Here is a 22449-nt window from a genome sequence, read left to right as displayed (position 1 = left end):
GCTGCCAAATTCCCGAGCAAGACCATTGACGGTCGCTTTGACTCTTCTACTGTCTCAACCAATTATTTGGGCTTGCTCTGCCTTGATCTGGACCTGGTAGAAGGTTTTGATGTGCATCTCACAGTCACTTGGTAAATACATACATAGTTGAACGGTTACAGCCCAGCACTTTAAGATATCTTGCTTGACGATTTTATTCGCGTGGATAGCTCCAGAATTGCAGCTCTACATTGAATAAATAGCACAAAGGTACGCCATTAAAAAAAAAAATCCTTTTTAGATGGAAAGGCCTGTACATTTGCTCAATTATCTTGCAGCCTTGTCTTATTTGTTTCGCTCTATGATTTTTTTCTAAATCTTTCGCGTGTTTTAGGTCATATTTTTACAACTCTAGGAATAGGGGGGACAATGAACAAGCCTCTAGCTATTGGACAAGACATTCAGTAGGGATTTTTGTAAACCAAAAGAGGTATTAGAAGCAATGATAATATAGATAAAGGTACAATAATTTAATTGAAGGTGGAAAAAGGATTATCCTGGGATAAAAATTTAATTATCATTTTTATGGCTATACTTTTTTCTTTTTTGTTAATCGTAAAAAATAAATAAAATAAAGTTCAATTCCTTTCCGAATTATCCCTAATATTCATTTAATACCATTTTCAATTAAATATATAACCAATTATATACGTACTTAAAAGTCCATGAAATACTCGGTTTTGGCTTTCCAATAGAGATGCAAGGAAAGAATATTTCTTCATTTATGGCCCCAAACATACTCTGCGAAAAGCTAGCAATGGAAGCGGGAATGGGCAGTGAAGGCGTTTCTGTAACTATCTCTGACTCAAGTCCTTGTCCCTCTATTGTACTACAGGTGACCCAAAAACTATAGGGTTGATTCTGGAAAAGATATATTGAAGAAAAAGAAAATAATAATGAGGACAATTAAGATACACTTTTCTCTTTTTTGAGTGATGGGGTTTATATGAAAAATGATATGGAAAAGTTTGTTGACAATTTGCAAGAAAAAAACAAACAAAAAAACTTTACAATTTTTTAATTGAAAAAAAATTCTATTCTTTACATTTTTTTTTCTCTCTCGCTTTATTTAAGTGATTTTTCAAAGATGCAACTAATTATTATTATTAAACATTAATCATAGAAAGTAGTTTGCAAAGGATTTAAAATTATAATAATAATAATTTAGTTATATCAAAGTAAGGAATACTCTTTACATAGAACGCGCACTTTTTTTTCAACTTCATTCTTATTCACTTAAGTGTGATTTGTTAGAGTAGAATTTAATAGATAGTTGTAAACAAAGTCAATTATTTTTCCAATTGAAGATTTTAGTATTGTATATCTGGACTTGTGTATAAGTGCGACGGATTTACTTAAGATGGAGGTAGGAAGACAAAGTTACCGTCTAAAGAAACTTATTCGACATTTTTGTGATTTTTTGACCATGTATTCTTTGAGTGATTGTGGAAGACGCACATAGCCAAAGAGAAAATAACCCCTATTTTACAGTTTTTCTTTGATAAAGACGAAAATGCAAGTCAGGTGGCGGAAAATGTGCATAGTGTATATGGTTTTTATAATAAAAGAGCCGATCATGTGCTATTATGATGTCGTTATTTGCACTAGAAGGCCAATTGTGGAAAATGTGGGTAGAATAATGGATATCATTGAATGCAACTGTTGTTTTTGCTCTGTTTTGATTACCAAGGAGAGATGTGATCAAAACAAAAATGCCACGAAACAATATGTTTATTCATGCTCCGAAACCAACATTAGTTATAGTTATTAAAGCCGTAGAACACGAAAAACAAAACACGAAAAACCCAATAAAACCTTTGATTGACAAATATTTAGCCTTATAAAAACTTGATTTAAAATAAAAACCTTTAGTCATATTTCAACGTGAAATAATTAATGTGAATCTCTTATTTCACATAAAAACGTTGTTAACATGACGGTCAGACTCGACAGTTTCCATTATTTTATCCACATTTTCGACAATTAACGTTATACAGCGTGGTGCATCTTTGATATCAAAATAATAGAATGAAATACACAAAAACTGTTATCGCATGTTACCGTATCAGGACCATAAACACTGTTTACATTTTCAGTCGCCTGGCTTGTGTTTCACCCTTGTTTGGAAAAAAAACTGTAGGATATGGCGTATTTTTTCTTTGATCGTGTCTATATTTGGCAAACAGTCAAAAATCACAAAACTGCCTTAGAAGATTTGGAAGTATATTATCTTGTCTTTCTATCTCCATTTCGTGTAAACTGATCGCACTTACACACATCTATTCCAAAAATAATAGCTTTACTGTTGTTACACCCATTATTTGAAAATCAAAGGTAATAGCAAATTAATTAAAATATTGTAGCATTTGATAAGTAAACTAATTTTTATTTTTGTCTATAATAACTTCCCTACAAAAATGTGTGTTAACCCACAAAAATCAATTAAAATATAGTATCTTATTTGGAAGTTAATTTCTTTATCATTTTTAAAAACTGCTTTATATCATACAAAAAAGTAAAAAAGGTTGATGTTGATAGATTTTTTCTTTTGAGTTTTTCATTTTAGTATATAATATTTAGTAATTAATCATCAATATATGGGTGTATTGCATAAAGTTCCTAAATAAAATGTAATTAAGCTGAGTTTTATATATATTAATTTAAAAAAAGAAGAAGTTTGTCTGTCAGTCAAAGTCTCAATTTTGAGTGTGCACTTAATATCTTTGATCTGCCAGACTATTTGATCTAAAAAATAGCAATGTAGCAACAAAGGTGTGTAGCTAAAGCTCAGTGTGTTATATTAAAAAGAAAAGAAAAAAAGGGGAGTACATAGTTTGTCTGTTTGTCGACGTCTTATAACTCTGATCAATACTGGATATTCATTTCACGATTGCTTGATTTTATTTGCTGTCATACATATACTACTAATAAAAAAATAGTCTCAAGTTGGTCAAAAAATGTATTTAATAAAAGAATAGGTGTTTTATGTATAGAGTGTCCTTGTATATCATTGTGTATCCTTGTATGTTACTTGATTAAGTCCCCGAATTGTGTAGGTAGTTGAAGGTGGATACACTTCAAAATTTTGAGTAAATTGTCGACCTTCCTCCATGGTTTTCATAAAGACGCTATGGTGAATGATCCTTCCATTGGGAGTTAGAGGAGGGAGCCATGAGATTAGGATGGAGTGTTGATCCAAGGAAAGGGCCTTGATATTTTGAGGTGATCCAGGAACTAAATACAAGAGAGAAAAAGACTTGAGTATTTCATAGAGTTGTATCGCTTCCTAATATGTGGCATGCTATGGGACCCCCTTTTTTGGTTCTTTTAAAAGTCTCCAGTTTTAAAACAGCTTTTAAAAGTCGGAAAATGTTAGAAATATTTTTTTATACGTGACCCATTGGTGTTGGCTTAGTGTGGATTCTTAAGTAGGAATGATTAGATAACTTTTTTTAAATCCTAAATTTAGAGAAACCATTTTAAAAGGAGTTGTCTCGCAACCTAGATGATTTATTTTGATAGCTGAATAAGGTCAGTTTTTATCAAATTATAAAAAGAGTTTTCATTTTTGATTGTTGATAAATTCAATTTGAATCCTTTTTTAACAACTTTTTCAAAGTCCACTCTTTTGAATCAAAATTAAGGAACTCATTTTAGGTTGATCTTTTCCTTGATTTCTTTGTGTTTTTAATCACGCCACCTTCTTTTGTACCCTATTTTTTTTCTCTAACCTTAGAGGGATTCTATTTTACTTTAAACCTGTTTAATGCCCTATAACTTTTCAACGTCATTTAAGGATGTTCTTTGTCCTAAAATACTTTTTTACTAAAGTTGATGCTGATATTCTGAGCTGGCAACATGTTTTGAGGCATTGATGTATGGTTTCCGAATTCTAAACCTTAACTAAGTGAAGGGTTAAAAAGTTAGAAAAACCTACAAGAGTTTTTGTTAACTGTTCTACTTTGGGAAAGTTGATGAAAGGTTTGAAAATAGTATTGGAAAGATTATTATTGGAACACTCATTTCATACAAATGAACTCAAGCCAAAAAATAAATTTATCTTTGAAGGCAGAATCCGAAACTGATCTCCGTTTTTTTCTCAGTTATCTGAATTTAGATATATTTGAGATTATATTAATTCCAAACTATTATTGTTCAGAGTACTTTTTTACCCTTAAAACAATCCCCAAGTTAAAAGTGGGATGAATAAAATTTATGTAAAGTGTTTTTTAAAAGTATTGAGAACAAGATACACTATAAATAAAAACACTTTTAATAAGTTTTATTAATCTTACTTTTAATTTGGTGATTGTTGTAAAGGTAAAAAAGAACTCTGAACGATAATAGTTTGGAATTAATATAATCCCAGATATTTTTGAATTCAGATGACTGAAAGATAAACGGAGATTAATTTTTGATTCTGCGATCATAGATAATTTCGATATTAAATTAATATTTTGGTTGATTATAGCTTTCCAAAATGGCCGACATCAACTTTAATGCTGACGTCACATGATAACCCTTTATAAAGAAAGTAAGAAAATGGATCATGCAACCTAGATACATCCACGAGATGCAAATATTATGTAAATATAGATATTATGTACTAATATCATGAATATTGAACAATGAGCCTTGAAGAGTGCTGACAATCATGATGAATAGGCCTTTTTTTTTCTCTAGTCTTATATTTGAAGAATTGAATGAATTACTTGTATGTAAATTCCTTTGTTTATTTTTCATTTTTTGTAAAAAAGAATATAATTTGACAGAAAAGAAACTGCGTGGTTTGCCACATTTAAAATACCTTCTATGCATGTATGTGCTTTGTAAAGGACTTCGTCTGTTAGTTTGTGAGTGTGATGTAGTCATAATAATAAAAAGGGGATCAAAATATGAGGAAAAGGACTCTAAAATAAGTCTCCTTCGATGTTGTTATTTATTTTATATGTTTTTAAAAAAATATATAAAATAAAAAGATGTAATTTCGTGCAGTGAATATATTCGTTTCTTTGGGGTTTCTTTTTGTACAGGGTGAAAACTAAAAACTTATAGTCACAGTGTTTGCATATGTTTCTTGAACGTCTTATATATTTTTTATTTGATACAAAACTATATACATTACTGTCGACCAGCTCTTTATCTATACAATTATCATAATCGGCTAATACTATGATAAGTGCAGGGGCGTCCGCAGGATTATATTGGGGGTGCTTGGATATTGATTTTTTTAACAGAAAAAAATTTAAAAATTAACATATTTTGGTACAAAATTAAATTTCTTTGAAAAAAATTGGAAAATTACTTTTCAAATATTAAATAAATTTCAAAAATTCATAGCTATTCACAAAGTATTACATTTTTGAATTTTTTTTTCAAAATTTATTTAATATTTTGAAATTTAAAAAAAAAAATTAAAATTTTTAATTTTTTTCCAAAAAATGTTAATTTATGGATTTTTTTTTTTTGAAAACAAATCCAAAAGCCAGGACCCTCATCCCCAATATAACTCCTCCGGACAGATTTCAAAATTCACAGATATTCACAAAGTATAAAATTTTTTTCAAAATTTTCACAGCTCATTCCAAAAAAAAAAAAAAATAGAAAAATTGAATTCAATTTTAAATATTAAATTTATAGAAAGAAAAGTTTCAAAAATCTACAGCTCTTCACAAAAAATTTGAAACTTTTTTTGTAATATGAAATTTTCTAGTAGAAATTATTTTTTTGGACGCCCCTGTAGTGTTGTGTCAGTCCTGATTTATTCGGTACTGTCCCGATTGTGTCACGTCCAGGACCGTTCCTTAAGACCGTTTGTCCTTCGGACTCTCAGTACTAGAACGGATAAAAAATAACTTGAGTGAGGTCATCAAGGGCCGAAATTTATAAGTTTTTGGAATGATATGCCCGACTGAACTGGACGGAACTTCAGTCTTAATCAGTCATAATTAAGGATTCACCCTACACTAATAATGAAAATTATCCTTTAACTGACATTCGATGCAGGACTTCCCTATGGAGTCCTGCTATATTTTAATCCTGGACTAGTTAACAGACTATCTCTTAACTTCAAACTTCTTTGACTTGATAAACTGCCTTTGTCTAGCAAAATATTGTATCTTACTTTAATAAAGCCTTACGAGATAGCCAGAAACATAAATATCCGAATGATAATTTATCTTTTATTTTTAATGGGTTGAAGGTAGCACTTTATTTATGCATATATCGGAGGGGTACGAAGGGTGGCTCAGGCATGGAATCCTGGATGCAATGAAGTATATTGATATATAATTTTATTGTCCTCTTTTCCTCACATGAGTCATGCATCCTTTTTCTAATATATATTAAGTGTATAATTTGTATTTAGATACATTTTTCGTTGAGAATTATTTGGAAATAAACATGTGACCCGCACAAATTAAAGGCCTGATCTTGAGACTCATGGCCCACTCTGATGCCAAAATTGGCACACACACAAAAAAAAAACCTGAGGTTGCTAGTGACTCAGTTTTTGTGTGTATGTCAATTAGTTTTCTTCACCCCGTATATGTCGTCTTAAAATAAGAAAAGCATTAAAAAATATTCTTTAAAAATATACTATAAATATGGGGAAGGGGGGAGGAGAGCCCTTTATTTGTAGGCATAGGGCATACATAATATATAAAATAGAAGGGGGGGGGGGAAATGATACATCATTTATCATTAGATTTGAATACTTACTATCCTCTTTTGTTTTACAATAAATGGATCGACTCCGAAGCCCCTCTCCAATGCGAGTGGAAGCAACGACTTGTATCGTATAGTTTTGATATTTATCCAAATCGTATAGAGTGATTTTGAGCCCACTTGTCCTTAAATCCCGAACAAGAGGATTATCTTCCCATTCTCGTAAAGGACGATAAAAGACACGATAGTCCTTGAGTATGCCATTCATATCAGAAGGCTGTGGAGGGGACCAAAGGATCAGGAGACTCGTGGAGGAGAGAGGAGTACACGCCACATTGGATGGAGGGGAAGAAGGAACGTCTTCATCAGTTCTTATATGGATTTCTGGGTTTCGAGGACCCGCACCCACTCCGTTGTAGGCTTGAACTACGATACTATATTCCGTGTATTTCTTTAGGTGGTAGAGAATCAGCTCAAGGCTTTCTTTTCTTCGTCTCTGGAAATGGAGATTTATATTTGTAAAATAAGAGTATATTATATCAGTCCTTTGTTGTCTTAATAAAAAAAAAGGTTCACTCCTGGGTATTTAAAATTACATAAACACTTGCTTCCTTCAATCTTAAAGCGTATTCCATGATGGGAATTAGAGGCATTTCATTATGTGACCATGAGATACAATTTGAGTTTTCAATGAGGGATTACAATTTGACGGAATTGAGTAGGAAAAAATCCTGCTAATGGTCGTGAAGCATCTTTAAAAAGTAAAATTGATTCAACTTAAGATCCATGTAGCGAGTAAAACATAATATATGTTTGTAATGTTTGTTTGAATGAAAATATATCATACTCATATAGGTTCACATTTTTGATCTAAGAAATAACCATTTTTTGTCATAGTAAGGAAATCTAAAAGGGGTTTTGCCTGTAGCATTGAGCGTGTATACGGTTGTGTTGTATATAGTGCTCTCTTATGTATATCGTATACATATTTTTAATGTTAGAAATAACAATATATTCATATTAATGAAACATTGCATGCGTTTTGCATGTAGCATGGATCATTTATACGGGAGGCACTTTATATAGTGCTTCCTGATGTATAATATACATATATTAGGGTGTGCTATAGAGACTAAAGTACTTCTTGGCTCATCACATCATATAATAATTTTTTTTTCAAACTCCTATCATTCTTGAGAATATAACATCTATTATCTATTTATTAAGTAGTTCATTGTAAGAGTGCTTTTCAAAAACGATGAGTAACACTGATGATTTGTAGGCAAATTTAGATAGTTCAACACTACTTTATATCTCCGGGCTATGGAAGTTACTACCACTAGTACAAAATAAAACGATAGATGGATAAAAAATAATCACAATCAAATAGGATGTGTAATCCTTCTCTCTTGATTTACAGGCTTATCAGTAAGCTATGAAAGAAACTTAATCTTCCTTAATAAATATGCAAAGAGATTGCCTTTTATTTAAAAAAAAGTATTCTTAAGCATACATTTTTTATATGAGAAGCTTCATCAAATTCTTGGATTTTTACCTTTTATATAAACAACCTAAGTAAGAATACTTTTTACTTTCTTTCCAGTCTAATTTTATGTTCAATAAACAACGGAACATTGGTTTTGAAGCAAAAGTTTGTTAAGGTAAAATAATCAATACTATGAAGTAAATAAAAGTGATTCTTAAACTTGAGAGACGTAATAATAGTAATTGGGAAGTTGATTGAATTAAAAATTGATGTTAATTGTAATCAAAAGGCTTTACCAAGCGTTGGTCATTGAAATTTTTAACTCTTGTTTTTAATATCACTGATTGAAAAATTATAATAGTTTTCTCCTTTTTATTTTTTAATGGTCAGTTTTATGTCGTAATACCTGTTCTAGAACACAAATGGACACATTGCCGATAAAAATAATAAATATATTAAGAAAATATCCTACAATACTATGTAATTATAATTTCCATTTATATTACTCGAATGATAAAAGATAAAATGTTTAATTATTTCCCACAAATTGCAAAAATTCATTGTTCATTAATTAGTTATTGTCTCTGACTCTATTATTCTCAAGATAGGTTTGTCATTAGAGGATAATCTTATACTAAATAATGAACACAAGTCTCTTTAAAAATCAATAAGAAAAATATTCACCGAAACATCCAAACATCGATAGCGTTTTTGTTATTTTGAAAAAAGTTTTGTTCCCTTGGAATTTTTCAAACAAAATATGTAATGTATATGATTATAAAACGAATTATATGATTGTTTCTTTTTGGAAAAATGATGGAATCATTTTTCCAAAATTTCAATATATACAAGTACAAAATCTTATTATATAATGAATTCGAACCAGAGACAGAATAGGTAAAAAAATTAGTCTAGTAAGAAAAAAAAATAAAATCAAATAAACACTACAACGATTGATTTGAATCCAAGGATGGCTGATCACTTCACTGTTAGTAATTCATATTGGAAAAGACTCATGGATTGACCAACAAGGATAATAAGGGGAATAATTCCATCATTGTTCCAACGGAAAACCAAAATTTAATGGAGTTTTTATAGTAATACATATTACAGTTCCAGGAGTCCTATCCCCTGGACGACTTCACCTTCCCATCCTTTTACCAACTAGCAGTTCACTCCCAGAGTCATCTACCCCATCGTATTTTTAACCCCTATTACAGTAAATAGCAATCATTTGACCAAACATTTCATCTTTTAACAACCATACAAACATAATTATTAATTTAACATATTAAGTAGAAATATTTATTGAATCTTATATGTCATGCCAATGGCGAAACAATCAGGCTTAGTATCCATAGAAATCATAATTACTTTCCAATTTGAGCTTGAAAGTTGCACTACCCAACAACTGCTTCAAAGAAGCATAGCATTTATCTATTACTTTGGCCTTCTATCATTTACTAAGGGTACTTCTAAAAAATAATGGTAAAAAAGGAGAGGGGTTTTTACATCAATTTCAACCAAACATAACCAAAACCACGTAACAACATCATTTATTTATATTTTAAGGCAGAATATCCTTGAGGTAAAAGTACGATTGCCCGGTCCACAAGGTGGTTTTCACCAAAGTATTCGTCTAATACATATCACATGAATATTAAATATCATATACAGATTAGCTTACTTCATGCCGATGTTTCATTTCCAGAGTTTGATAGCGGAATGGTTCCGAGGAGTTTCTGACTTTATATCCAAGATAGTAGCCTAATATAACACCATGACGTAGCTCGGGATGTGGGGCCTAAAAAATATAAGAGGACTTACATGTATAAGTTACTACAAACATATATAAATGGAATCATTAGTTAGCTAATTTATAAAATGAATCACGTCCCATTTCCCCCTCCTTGATGAAAGTATTATTATTTAAATTGCATTAAAAATAAAGTAAAATATTTTAATGAACTTTACTTTCTACCTTTTGCATGTTTCATCATTTAAAATATGTTAATTATATCAAATAAGAAACCCAAGTGAGTACTTGTTAAAGTTTTATTTTTTAACTAAAAAAAATGAAGATTTTTTTTTGTCTCATTAAAACTTCATTTCATTTAATTATGAGTTTTTGTAGAGAAATTAATTTAATTTGTAGTTATAGAGGAGACACAAAAGGACATTAAGAGTTTTTTCTTCGATTTTTATATAGTAGCCCCTCAGTTTAAAATGTAAGACTTTTTAAATGGAGCGCCTTTGTACTATTTGACATATTTCGACGTTTAACCCTAATAATTTACTCTAAATAATTGTCTAAAGAAACTGTCAACAAAAAATAAACAAAGTAAAGCAAGAGTTAAGAGCTTCATAACCAAAAACATGAAGAAATGCAGAGCTGCGATTCTGGAGCTATCCACACGTGGAAAATCACCATCAGAGATCTCTAAAGCCCTGGGCTGTAGCCGCTCTTCTGTGTAACAGGTGACCGTGAGAGGCACACCAAAAGATATCACAAGATCCAGATAAGGATAAAGAGGTCAAAAGAATTGGTTGAGGCAGTTAAATGCCACATTGAAGGCAGGAGAGGCAAGGTGACCGTCAATGGCATGTCTCGTGAATTTGATAGCAGTCAGACTACCATGTGTCACTTGGTAAAGCTAGACTTAAACCTTCATGTCTACAAGATAATTCTTTATAAGGGTTTGAAGCCTTTGGATCGAGTAAAGTCTCTGGCTCGGTGTAAAGCCCTCCTTATCAAGGATGAAAATCTTTGCTTTCATTACGTTTCATCTCATTATACTGGCATTTTATTGTTAAGTATGCTTGGGGTGGATGTTTTGAGGGTCTGGTCACGCACTCCTTTACCATTTTTATTGTAGGAGGATAAGTGGGGGGGGATGCCATTCCCCTAAAACTCGAGCACTGGTTATAACTCCACAACAAGATCTGAGAGTTACTCTTTGTCTCTAACAGACTAGTGATTATTTTATAGAACTTAGATGTTATCTCTTCAAGAATAGAAGGGTAATATAATACAAGCTTAAACACACTATTTAACAAGTGTTGTTCAAGTATATGTCATATTTCTTTTTATATCCTTTCCCCCCTCTTTATTTATCCAGAAAAGTATCCTCTTACTGATATAAATCAGGCCGTACTTCGCTCACACAAAAATACCCCAAGTATTTTGTTGTCACCTGTCGATTCCCTCTTCTCTCTTGATACGTCATGGCTATTTAATAATTTATTCTTTTTCATTAATACACAAAGTAATAAGTTATTCCATATTTATGCTCCGTTTCCGAAAGAACAGGAATACAATTTCTTGGTGATCCCTCGTCGTTTATGTAATATACATATTGGCCATTTTGTTATTTGTATGTAGTAATATAATATTAATCATAACTACTCTTTTAATCAAACATTACTAAGCAATATTATAATACCGTATCAAATAAAATACTTTGTAGATTTTAATAATAAATAATTCATTTCAAAAACGGTAAATAAATATTATGACAGGAATAGTCTGAGAGTATTTAAGAGATAAATGGTAGTTGGTATGAATGACTTATTTGGCTAACTACCACCTGATTTCAGGCCTGTGTTCTATTTCTTTTTGGAGGAAAGGTTGCGTGATATATTGAGATAACGACGTGAAATTAATATTTTAGTTTAAAATTACTTTCTTAGAAAAAAGGACAACAAAATACTAGGCTCCACTTAAATAAAAGTGTTTGAAACGATGACAAAAAAAAATAAAGTTACGAAAAGTTTATAAAAATTGAAAAAAATGACGAAAAACAGGCAAAGGATCTCGATTTAAAAAATACGGATAATCTTACACAAAATATCAAGTATCTTGCTGGGTGTGAAGGATGAAATTTAATAAGATTTCCCCCGTAAACTTCCAAGTGGATATAGGTAAGTTTTAAATCTGCCACGTTTATAGGTGTGTCCTTGTTGGACTCAGAATAGAAGTAAAGATCGACAACGCTTTAATTCTTGCGTATATCATTGCTAGATACGGATTGGGGTACGTGTCTATTTATTTCCTTTCGCAGCTGTATGCTTTTAGTGTTCCTTTATATAGTCAGATGGAGTGGCATTGATTAAGTATAAGTAAATAATTATAGTATTACATTTACTCCAACTGACTTAGGAATCTTCTTTGAAATACAATAACATGAAGCAAATTTCCTTCACTAAGAACGAACGGGATGCGAACCTACTCATATTGAGTTCAAGAGAAAAATTTCTCCCGAGCGCGTTGTCCACTGAGCTACATGTTCCATACGACTATTTTCAGCTTATCTAACAAAATGTCTATAAAGAAGACGTGCTTGACTCAATCAAGACAATAAAACATAGATGTCTATAGGATCAGTAACATTTAATCGACTTCTTCTTCATTGGAGACCTCTTCCGAAATAATAAGATACCAATATTCTTAAATTGTCCGGAATACCAAGGTTAATAGAAATACAAGGTTATACCATTACGCGTGTACGACTGATGTTTGACTTCCACCACGCTTTTTAATATTGATGTCATAGTGTATGAGTGGTTGTGCGTTTTGTCAAAATCTGTCTTTCTTTCGCAGGAGTCGGTAAGATACAAGGAATTAAAAATTATAGCAATAGTAACGTCATAGACTATGATTGGTTGCGTGTTTTGTCAACATCTGCCTGTCTCGCCCAGCAGTCGGTACGATGCGTCAAATTGAAAATTCTAGCAGGCCCGATTAAATAATGGTCTAACCCTGTATTTCTATCACCCTTAACGATTACCAAGTTAACTTTTGTTTCCTTATTTAAACATACTGGAGCATATTGTCATTTTTATGTATGGTCATTTGTGTCAAATTTCGGGTTGTTTGAGTCAGACTATCTGTGCTTAACGGCGAAATAATAAAAAGTGTTTCAACTGTCCCCTGTCTTCCCTAGGTATAATCCTCAAGGTAATAATGCGGGTATCATTAATATCCTACCTTTTCTTTTACAGGATAGAAAGTTTGACCATCATTTCATGAAATTTGTCATCAAATTATGGGATTGCATGTATTTGCAAAATATATATTACAATCTTAAACTAAAAGTTTTTTGTTCTTCCCCCCCCCCCCCTCCTTTTCTTCTCATAGTCATAAATGAGAAAAATAAAAGTTTAGATACAAAAACAAAAAAAAAACAAAACATACGAATTAGGAAAAAAAAAGCAAAACCCACACAATAAACATGTAATGTCATGATGGAGGCATCCAAAAAAGGGTAAATGTACTTACTCTCCATGTAACGATAATACTCTGCGACCCATTAGCAATAGCTCGTATCCCAGTTGGAGGTCCTTCTGGGATCTCTTCCTTGGCTCTCAGCTTTAAAATCGGAGTTTTCCCTGACATCCCCACTCCATTTTCGGCTGACATTCGAATTTCGTAGGCGTGAGAGGGAGCAAGGGACTGAAGCTCGGCCCAGTTGCTTGTTCCACTAACTATATGCTTGGAGGCCTCTCTCCAGGACTCTGAAAGGGAAATGAAACGTAAGAAGTACGTTCTAGAGTTAAAAGAATATGGATTTTTGGGGTTGATGCCTTTTATTAATTCCTACGAGAACTCATAAGTGACCTAGTGCAGTGGTTGAGAAAATGGGGATCACGGGATGATTTTCAAAAAAGAAGAATACAGCTTAAATTAGTACTGTGTCGGTCCTTTTTATTCGGTGCAGTCAAGTCTTAGGACCGGTCCTTGGAATTTTTCATAAAAATATCGATGGTTTATGAAGACAAATAAGATATATTTAATATGTATTAAGATTATGGACATATCTTGCAAAAAAAATTGTTTTTTTGGATTATAATACCGTATAATACTAACATAATATATTGTTAATTAGTTATATAATTTATTTTATTATTTAACAGAAAAATAAATAAATAAATAAAAACACCGACGTTGACGTCACGCGGGATAGATTTTACCCTCAGTCCATACCACCAATTGGGACTCAACTACGGTCCTAAATAATGATTGACACAACACTAGTTTAACTTGAAATAACTTTGAGTAGCATCAAAACTTAAATAATAATGAATGCTCATTATTTGCTTCTGCGTTGAACTTTATAGGGTTGAAATCATCTATTGGAATAAAATGTACTTCAAATTCTATATTCATCTCTCCATCAAAGGTGTAGGGCTCGCATATTGTCGAGCCATATATTTTATTGATCAAATCCAAAAAAGTCACCGATCTGATATGGTTTTTAAAAGTATATTAAATCAACTATAAACATGTATAGCATTATGAAGCATAAAATAATGCTTTTCTGATTTATAAGACTTGTTGTTTTGCTTTTTGGAAATTGGAAGTTATCTTATCGCACCCTGTATAAATAATAAATTGGACACTTGGTTGATGATAATCTATATGTCACAGGATATTAAAAAAGTGTAACACAAAGTGTTCTAAAGTAGTGAAACAGTTGGGATTAAATGTCCTAACCTGACCAATAGTATATGGTCATTGATCGAGTTTTTCTTCAAATTAACCAATAAAAATAATCAAACAATAGCCAAACTATGGCTACTCCAACCTTAATGCTCTCTTTTCTCATCACTAGAGATGTCCTAATTGATGGCATTCGAGAAAGCGTGCATTTCTAAAAAAACAAACAAACAGTAAAATATTTAAACTCTTGTCAATTCTAATTCTTCCCTTTTTTGAAAATTTAACTGGGATAAGAAGGCAAAGAACACTACAAGAAAACAAAATGTTCGCCCACGGACTAAAACCCCCATCTATTATTTAAGCTGTAAAACAGGAAAGTGACCATTGAAACCTTCAACCACTATATGTATGGCCATTAAACCCTTTTTAAAAAATCACACTTTGGAGTATAATCTGTATTCTAATAGATATTTTGAAATGAAAATTTAAGGTAATAACAATTGATAAAAAACATTCCAGCATTAAGTTATCTTGAATACAGTTTCTACAAAATGGAGTATCATTTATGTAAGGTAATATTACTTTTTTCAATTACTTGATCTTATAGATAAAACTTAAGAATAAACTACTTATTACAACTTCAAAAGAATTTTCGTCAAAAAAAAAGTTGGATTTTGATTTATTTTTTCCGTTTAACTTTTAATTTTCTTAAGGAATAAATATTTAATAAATAAAAGTGATGTGCCGCGTGTCAAAGTTCGTAAGTTGGTACTCGAGTTTTATAAAGTAGACAAAAAAAAAAAAAAAAAAAAAAAAAAGAAGCTAGGCTCATGGATGTAAAATGCAAGTTTTAAGAGTAACTCATCAAAAATTATAATTCTTCTGTTTCTCTTTTTCGAGAATATTATAGCATGTAAATCCTCAAACGTACTTTTTATTTATTTGGATTCAAAAAGTTTCGAGTCCATCAGAGCAAGAAGCTTCTTAATCCGAGCCGTTTAAGAATGTGAATCTTATTATTATTGATTAGAGAAGGGGAAAAATAATTTTTAAATAACAAATTTAGATATCAAGGGTGTCCACAGGGTTATATATATATATTTTTTTGGTTTTGGGGGAAAAAAATTAAATAATAAATATTACGGAAAAAATTTTAGAGATTAAATAATTTAGACAAAAAATTTAAGTATTAAATATTTTGGACAAAAATGTTTCAATATTAAATATTTTGGAATTTTTTTTAAATGTTTTAATTTTTTATGGAAAAATATTTCAAGGACCTCGAACCCACCCCCCGTGGACGCCCCTATCTATAAAATATGATTTTTTACAAAAAAATAAAAAGTGTTACGTAGTGTTAGGGCGTCCGTAAAGGGTTGGACTAGAGGGGATATAATCCCCCTAAGTAAATAGATTTTCTCTTTATCACCGTAAAAATTATGAGTTAGGCAAACATTGTAAAATTCATAACCATGAAGTTAATGAGTGTTCAAGCTATTCACCAGTATTCCAGCGAGTAACGAGTATAGATATTTAACTGAAATACAGGTGTGCGCGTGTCAAACCGAACACTTCTTTCAATTTCACGCCATGCAAATATTCTTGATTTTATTGAGTTGAAACCAGTTTATACTTCGAGGCAAGGGTCTTGACTAGTTATAAACAAAACTCCAGCAAAATCTAAATAGCAAACGTGAAACAACAGCCGATAATATGAAGAGACGTCGAGTCGCAATTTTGGAACTTTCCGCGCGGCGAAAAACTCCCACAGAAATTGCCAAGGTTCTGAACTGCAGCCGCACCACCGTTTACAGCGTGGTAGCCAAAGGGACTCCTGAGGCGACCACAAGATCTAAGTCAAGGCCTCGAAGGTCGGACGAAATGGTTGCTGCCGTGAAAAAGTCTGTCGAGGACAAGAGAGGCAAGGTTACCTTCAGCGGCCTCTCCAGGGAGTTCAACGTCAGCAGAAGGACCATGGACCGGCTAGTTAAGAAAGATCTTGGCCTTAAGGTCTACAAGAGAACTCCTCGACAAGCCCTCAAGCCGTAAAATTTAAAGGAATGTTCAGTTTTAGACGCGCACACCCGTATATGTCATCTTCTGAATAATGTTTCTTTTTTTTTTCCTCATTTTTTTCATCAAAAGTCAATTTTTGAGAAGAAATGCCTCAAAACCATGCATTTTATGCATTAAATTTTAAAAAACCTTACTGAATGATCGATTTTTTAAAAAATTTCGGTAAATTTTATGATATAATTTTTGCAATATTTGCAAAAATGAGGCAGTTATCGAGGATTATTTTTGTGGACGACCTTATTCTCCCTAAGTTTTTGGTTTTGCATGTACAAAACAAAATGTTACAAGGTTTTTTTCGTTCCTCTTTAAAATTCTAATAAATGAATTTACTACTTTTTTTTCAAAAAGCTTTTTTTAATTTTCTTTACGCATTTTGATTTGGTAATCTTTTCGACAAAAATAAAAGAGGAACTTCTCATCACGAGAACTTTTTTGATGTATATATGTTGTTGTGCTATTTGAAGTACATAACACATTTAAAAAAAAAAAAAATCATAATAACAAATATATTATAATGGGTTCTAAACATTAAGGAGAAATTACATTGACCATTTTCAATATAATTTTCCACTCACTCCTTAGTTTGAGAAACGCTGGGTAATACTTTGCTTTGCTAAAATATAAAACTCATGAAAAAAATGTGCAAAAAAAATATTAATTGATTTTTGTATGATTAGACACATTTTGAAGGAACTGTATTCGAGAACACTTAGGTAATAGTTTATCTTTTGAACCCTTGAATGTTTTTTATTAATTGCCGTTAACTTCAATTTTCAACTATATAGCTATTTCACTTCAAACTATGGCTCTAAATCCTAACTATATTTTAAAAACATGGCTAAATAAAATTTAAAAGGCAAATGTATTGCAATTGGCCATTTTCTGGTTATGTAGCTTAAATAAGAATTATATATGTGGGCCTTAGCCAACGGCCGTTCTAAAACGGTTGCATTTATTATATTAATCGACTATTAATTATTGACTTTTCTATCAATAAAAAAAATAAGTCATTATTCCCGAATATTAGAACCAAATTCTATTTTGAAAATAAAACCTTAATTATTTACTCTTCAAAATGATCTTCTTTGACATAAAACTATAGAAAAATTGCAACGTTAAGCCTTTAAAAAAACACCTTAAAATACGGTGGGTTTAAAAAACTTTAAGTTGAATTTTTGGCAGATTGAATCATTGATAAAAAAATATAAGCGCATATTTTAAATTAAGATACAATTTCGTAAAGAATAAACTCATTTTTTATGTAGATTACTGATTTTTTTTTCTGACTCAAAAGTTGGATTAAACTGATAAAAAAGGTAGAAATACTCAAAAACTCAAATCGAAAATTGTCGAAAACTAGATTGATAAGATTCTTAATCAGTGCGCCAATTACTACTAAAATTGAATATGTTATTTTGAAGATTTTATTTATTCCCTTGCGTTATCGCTCAGTCGATTTTTCGGCAAACTGTATATTATTGATGATATATATCGGTTAGCACTAAACCCAAAAATCTTCATGCAAATATACGTACCTTTTTCCATTTTATACTCAATAATATAGGCTGTGATTTGACTCCTTCCATCGTAGGGCTTACTCCAAGAGATGTTGGCGTTCCTCGAAGAGAAGGAGACAATATGTGGATTATTAGGGACTTCAGGAGGCTCTTGTACAACAAGTCGAATGGAGCGAACTGCCTTTCCGAATTGATTGGAGGCAAAACATTGAAAGAGAGCAGAGTCATCACGATGAAGATTATGAATAAGTAGCTTGGAGGTCATGCCTTTGGGAAGGATCTCTTCCTTAATTTTAATATGCTCTAAAGATGATGAAGTGAAAGATTGATGGTTCCGCGTCCAAACGACATGGATGGGATTGTTTCCAAGCACTGGGCAGGATATTAACACTCGGGAGCCCAGGGGCGCAGTTTGATTCGCTTTAGGTACATGAAATTGAGCTGGAACTGTAAATAGAGGTTATAAATTAGGTATATACCTATCTGACATGTGCAAAATGTATTGATAAATAACTGTTTTGTGATAAAAAAAGGAAAAACGGTTGTTGCGTGTGGTTTTTTTATTTATTCATTCTTTGTTAAATCATTGTTGTGATAGTGTGTCTCTCAAATAAAGAATATATAGGTTGCCACTATTTTTATTTAATATTATTGGGCATCATCAAATTAAAAAAATGTATATATTCTGCAAGGTGGTTTGAAGTTCTGTAGCATGTTGTTCAAAAAAATAGCGTATGCTGAGAAGAAAATGTGTGATTCAGTATTCCTGATTGTTTTTACGTCAATAAACATTAAAATAACTTTTAATGTGAAAAATGTCGATTTCTGTGGTCTAAAATAAGGAATTTATTAGATTTTAATAGAAAGGGCTAACTTTTCGTCCTCTTTTTTTTAAATCTTACAAGGGATTTTCTCATATTCAAAACAAGATACACAAATAATTATCATATAGTTTTTAATTTCCTGGGCAGGAAACTATAAAGTAGTCACTAGTGCATGAAGATTGGTTAGCGATTAACAAATGACAGGCCTTCTTGGACTCGGAGTAGAATTGAGGATCAACATTGGAATAATTTCTCCTTATATTATTGCTTTATACAATGTGGGACTTGTGTTGATTTCCTTTATTTCATAGTCCCTAATTTTTATGAAACGTCTTGACAGCTACACTTCTTTTCTCCCAAATATTCTTCAAATTGTCAGGGTTATCACGTTCACTTTACGTTATCTTCTTCTAGCATAACGGCAGATTATATTATTTTCAACTTTGTTAATTCCCAGGGATGCTAATCCGTAGCATTTTAGTCATGTTAAAAGAACAAACAGACTAAAAATAAGCATGATTACTCTTATAATTTGGAAAGATGTTGAAGAGGAGAGTAGCACTAAACAGGACGTTTCATTAGATCGGTTATATGCAACTGGGACATGATAGGAGGGGAGGGGGAGAAGGAAATAAACAAGACACTGGAAATAATTACTCCGACGTCGATCTCCAATTCTACTATAGCAACCAATCCTCAGGATTACTCCCCGTCTTTTATAAGTACACAAAACGTTTAATCCGGTTTCGTATATATCCATGACAGCTTGAATTCTCTAGAAAATGAAGTTCACTCCTCTGAATAAAATAACATTACCAACAGCTAAGGAAAGGAAAATTCACGCCTCATGTTGTCAATTTCAAAAGAACGGGCGAGCTAAAAAAATGTTTCATAATGCCCGCCGTAAAAAACAAATTCAAGAGCAAATTAAATTTTGTTGAGTAGTGTAACTTATAAAAAATAATTGGACTACCAATGTTCTAGCCTTCCCCCCTGCCGTTTTTTTTTGGAGGAGGAAAGGTTGGAGGGTAGAATTAATAACTTGACATATGAATGTTGTATTCAATATATAACTCATTAAATTTTGACAAATTTCAATAGAATAAAATAATAATAATAATAGAATCTTTTGTGAAACATTCATGCTCAATGTTTGTACAAATCAAGTCATGTCTTCTTGTCAAAGAGAGACAAAGAGGAAAATAAAAGTTTTAATCAAAGCATACTATGTACAAATATTAAAGGGGTAGAAAGAATGAGAAAAAGAAAAGATGTAAAAATACGTAAAATCTTAAACACATATTAGGGCGATTTGTACGTTAACTTTTTTTCAAAATTGGAGGAATGCTAGGGCGGAAACGTTGTATTGCGGTATGAGAATAATTTATTCAAAATGTTCCTGTTCCACGATATCATCTTTATTGGCAAAACACATCTGTCAGCTTGAGTAGATTTCTAGTAATGTTGATATCTTTTGTCCCACATAATGTGGTCTTTTATCATAACACAATAGACGTATAGGCCTGTGGACTCGCCGAAATTTCAGGGTGAGTCCAAGTCCCGAGTCCGACTCGAACTTTAAGATGAAGTCTCGAGTGTAACCGAATCTGGCAAGTCACACACATGGATAGATATACAGTATCCGCGAGCAACATTTCTACGCTCCGAAAAGTATATGTAATCGGACAACATATATAAAAACCTTGGTCGGAATGTATACTGATACTCTCTAAACCTCACAAAAGATTTTTGTTTGAAAAATTGGAATGAGGACATAGATGGAGGAGGGTAAAAGGCAAAGGTGTGTAGGATGACAATGCAGAGAGACGTACAATTTTGATGAGAGAGGAAGTCTCTGGATGTACAGAAGGGGTGGCCATAATCTGAAGAGGTCAAAGGGTTTCATATTGAATAGAAAATATAATTAATAGTTTTGGAATTCTGGCCAGCCTCAATGTGGCTCAACCCTCACGAGATTGTTGACCATTGGACTATGGAATATGGGGCTTTGTGGAGGGCAAGGCCTGTGGTACTCCTTCATAGAAATGTGAACGACCTCAAAGCTAGTGTAGAGTGTGAGTCGACCAACATTCATATTTTGTCAATTTTGCTTTCAGCCTCGTATGGAGGCTATGGTTGCTGATGGGGGATCAAATTTTGAATAGAAAATGTAGTTAATAGTTTAGTTATTATTTAGAAAAAGTATTTGAGTTGCTTGACTTATTTTTCTCAAAATATGTGCTTCTTAAATGTTTCTTGTGTCAAGTTTAACAATTTTTGCAGACGCAAACTATATGTATACGTAATCATGTCTGTCAATCTTGACGAACACTAAGGCAAAAAGATGAAAAAAAACACACGCTCATACTTTGCAAAGTGGTCCACATGTATGAAGTATATGAGTAGCTTAGGTAATATCAGTTTGATCTTCATAAAAAGGTAATGTAAACATTATCTTCAAAAGTGAACTTTTTCATTCTGATGTAAATCATGTGTATTTTTTAGCTGACCGGTTATTTTGGAATTGGTAATCTTTAGAATAAATCTTATTTTCTTACATATAAGAACTATGAATACATTTGTTTTTTCTAAAATAACTATTCAGCAAAAAGAAAGAACAATTTATAGAAATTTTGAGGATCTGTGTATAGCGCGCATCATTTTTATTATATTTTTTCAGAAAGGAATCGTCAAAATACACAGTGTAAGAACAAAATCCAGAACTTCAGATGTCTGGATTTTTCTGACAGACCTTACGACGAAAATGTACAATTTTTTTTTTTTTTTTGTGTTGAAATATACATATAAAAGTTTCACTTTGTATCACAAAACACCAGCTTGGAGTTAAAAAAAGAAGATTTGAAGGCTTTTTCATTTTCAGAGGCAGAACGCAGGTCTGCAGTTGAGATGATTTTGGTGAACGACAACATGGATATTAGGAATACTTATGTCTCAAAGATGACAGGATCGACAGTGGAAGGGTTGTGGCTGACATACCTCCAAAACAACTTTGGACCGGTTCCATGATCACTCCTACGACCGGGTGTCCAAGGATATTTGACCTTCTAGCTCCTTCGACCTTAACACGATATATTATTTTGTCTGAAACTACCTTGATTCTAAAGTCAACAGAGGTCTTCAGGCCCCAAAGAAGTCTCTGATTGACAAAATCGTCATGGAATCCAAGTTTGGATATAGTTTTAACTACCTATGCACAGTTCATACCCCGAATAGAGGACATTATTGAAATATATTTTCAATGATGGTATCTGATACTCATTTCTTGTTTTTAGTATAAATCTAACAAAATGACCATTTTATGTTCATTTACAGCAGATTGATCGAAAGCCCCGGATGTTTTTGTTTTACTCAGTATATGTTCCAAATTTCCTGACGTTATTC

General features: G+C 32.0%; 1 protein-coding gene across 1 annotated transcript in view; it reads right to left on the bottom strand.

Moving 5' to 3' along the window:
• LOC121116628 (cell adhesion molecule Dscam1) overlaps window positions 1–22449 on the bottom strand; it is a 209078-nt gene that overhangs the window by 8609 nt on the left and 178020 nt on the right. Inside the window, exons 15-20 of the mRNA XM_040710890.2 lie at window positions 18242–18670; window positions 13470–13705; window positions 9879–9995; window positions 6760–7201; window positions 3071–3273; window positions 695–900 (exon numbers count right to left, since the gene is read on the bottom strand). Of these exons, the coding sequence (XP_040566824.2) occupies window positions 695–900; window positions 3071–3273; window positions 6760–7201; window positions 9879–9995; window positions 13470–13705; window positions 18242–18670 (1633 nt within the window). The remainder of the gene's footprint in view (window positions 1–694; window positions 901–3070; window positions 3274–6759; window positions 7202–9878; window positions 9996–13469; window positions 13706–18241; window positions 18671–22449) is intronic.

This window comes from Lepeophtheirus salmonis, chromosome 4, assembly GCF_016086655.4.
Source record: "Lepeophtheirus salmonis chromosome 4, UVic_Lsal_1.4, whole genome shotgun sequence".
Lineage (NCBI taxonomy): Eukaryota > Metazoa > Arthropoda > Copepoda > Siphonostomatoida > Caligidae > Lepeophtheirus > Lepeophtheirus salmonis.
The sequence above is the reverse complement of the archived record's forward strand: the minus strand, read 5'-3'. Positions and strand labels throughout refer to the sequence as shown.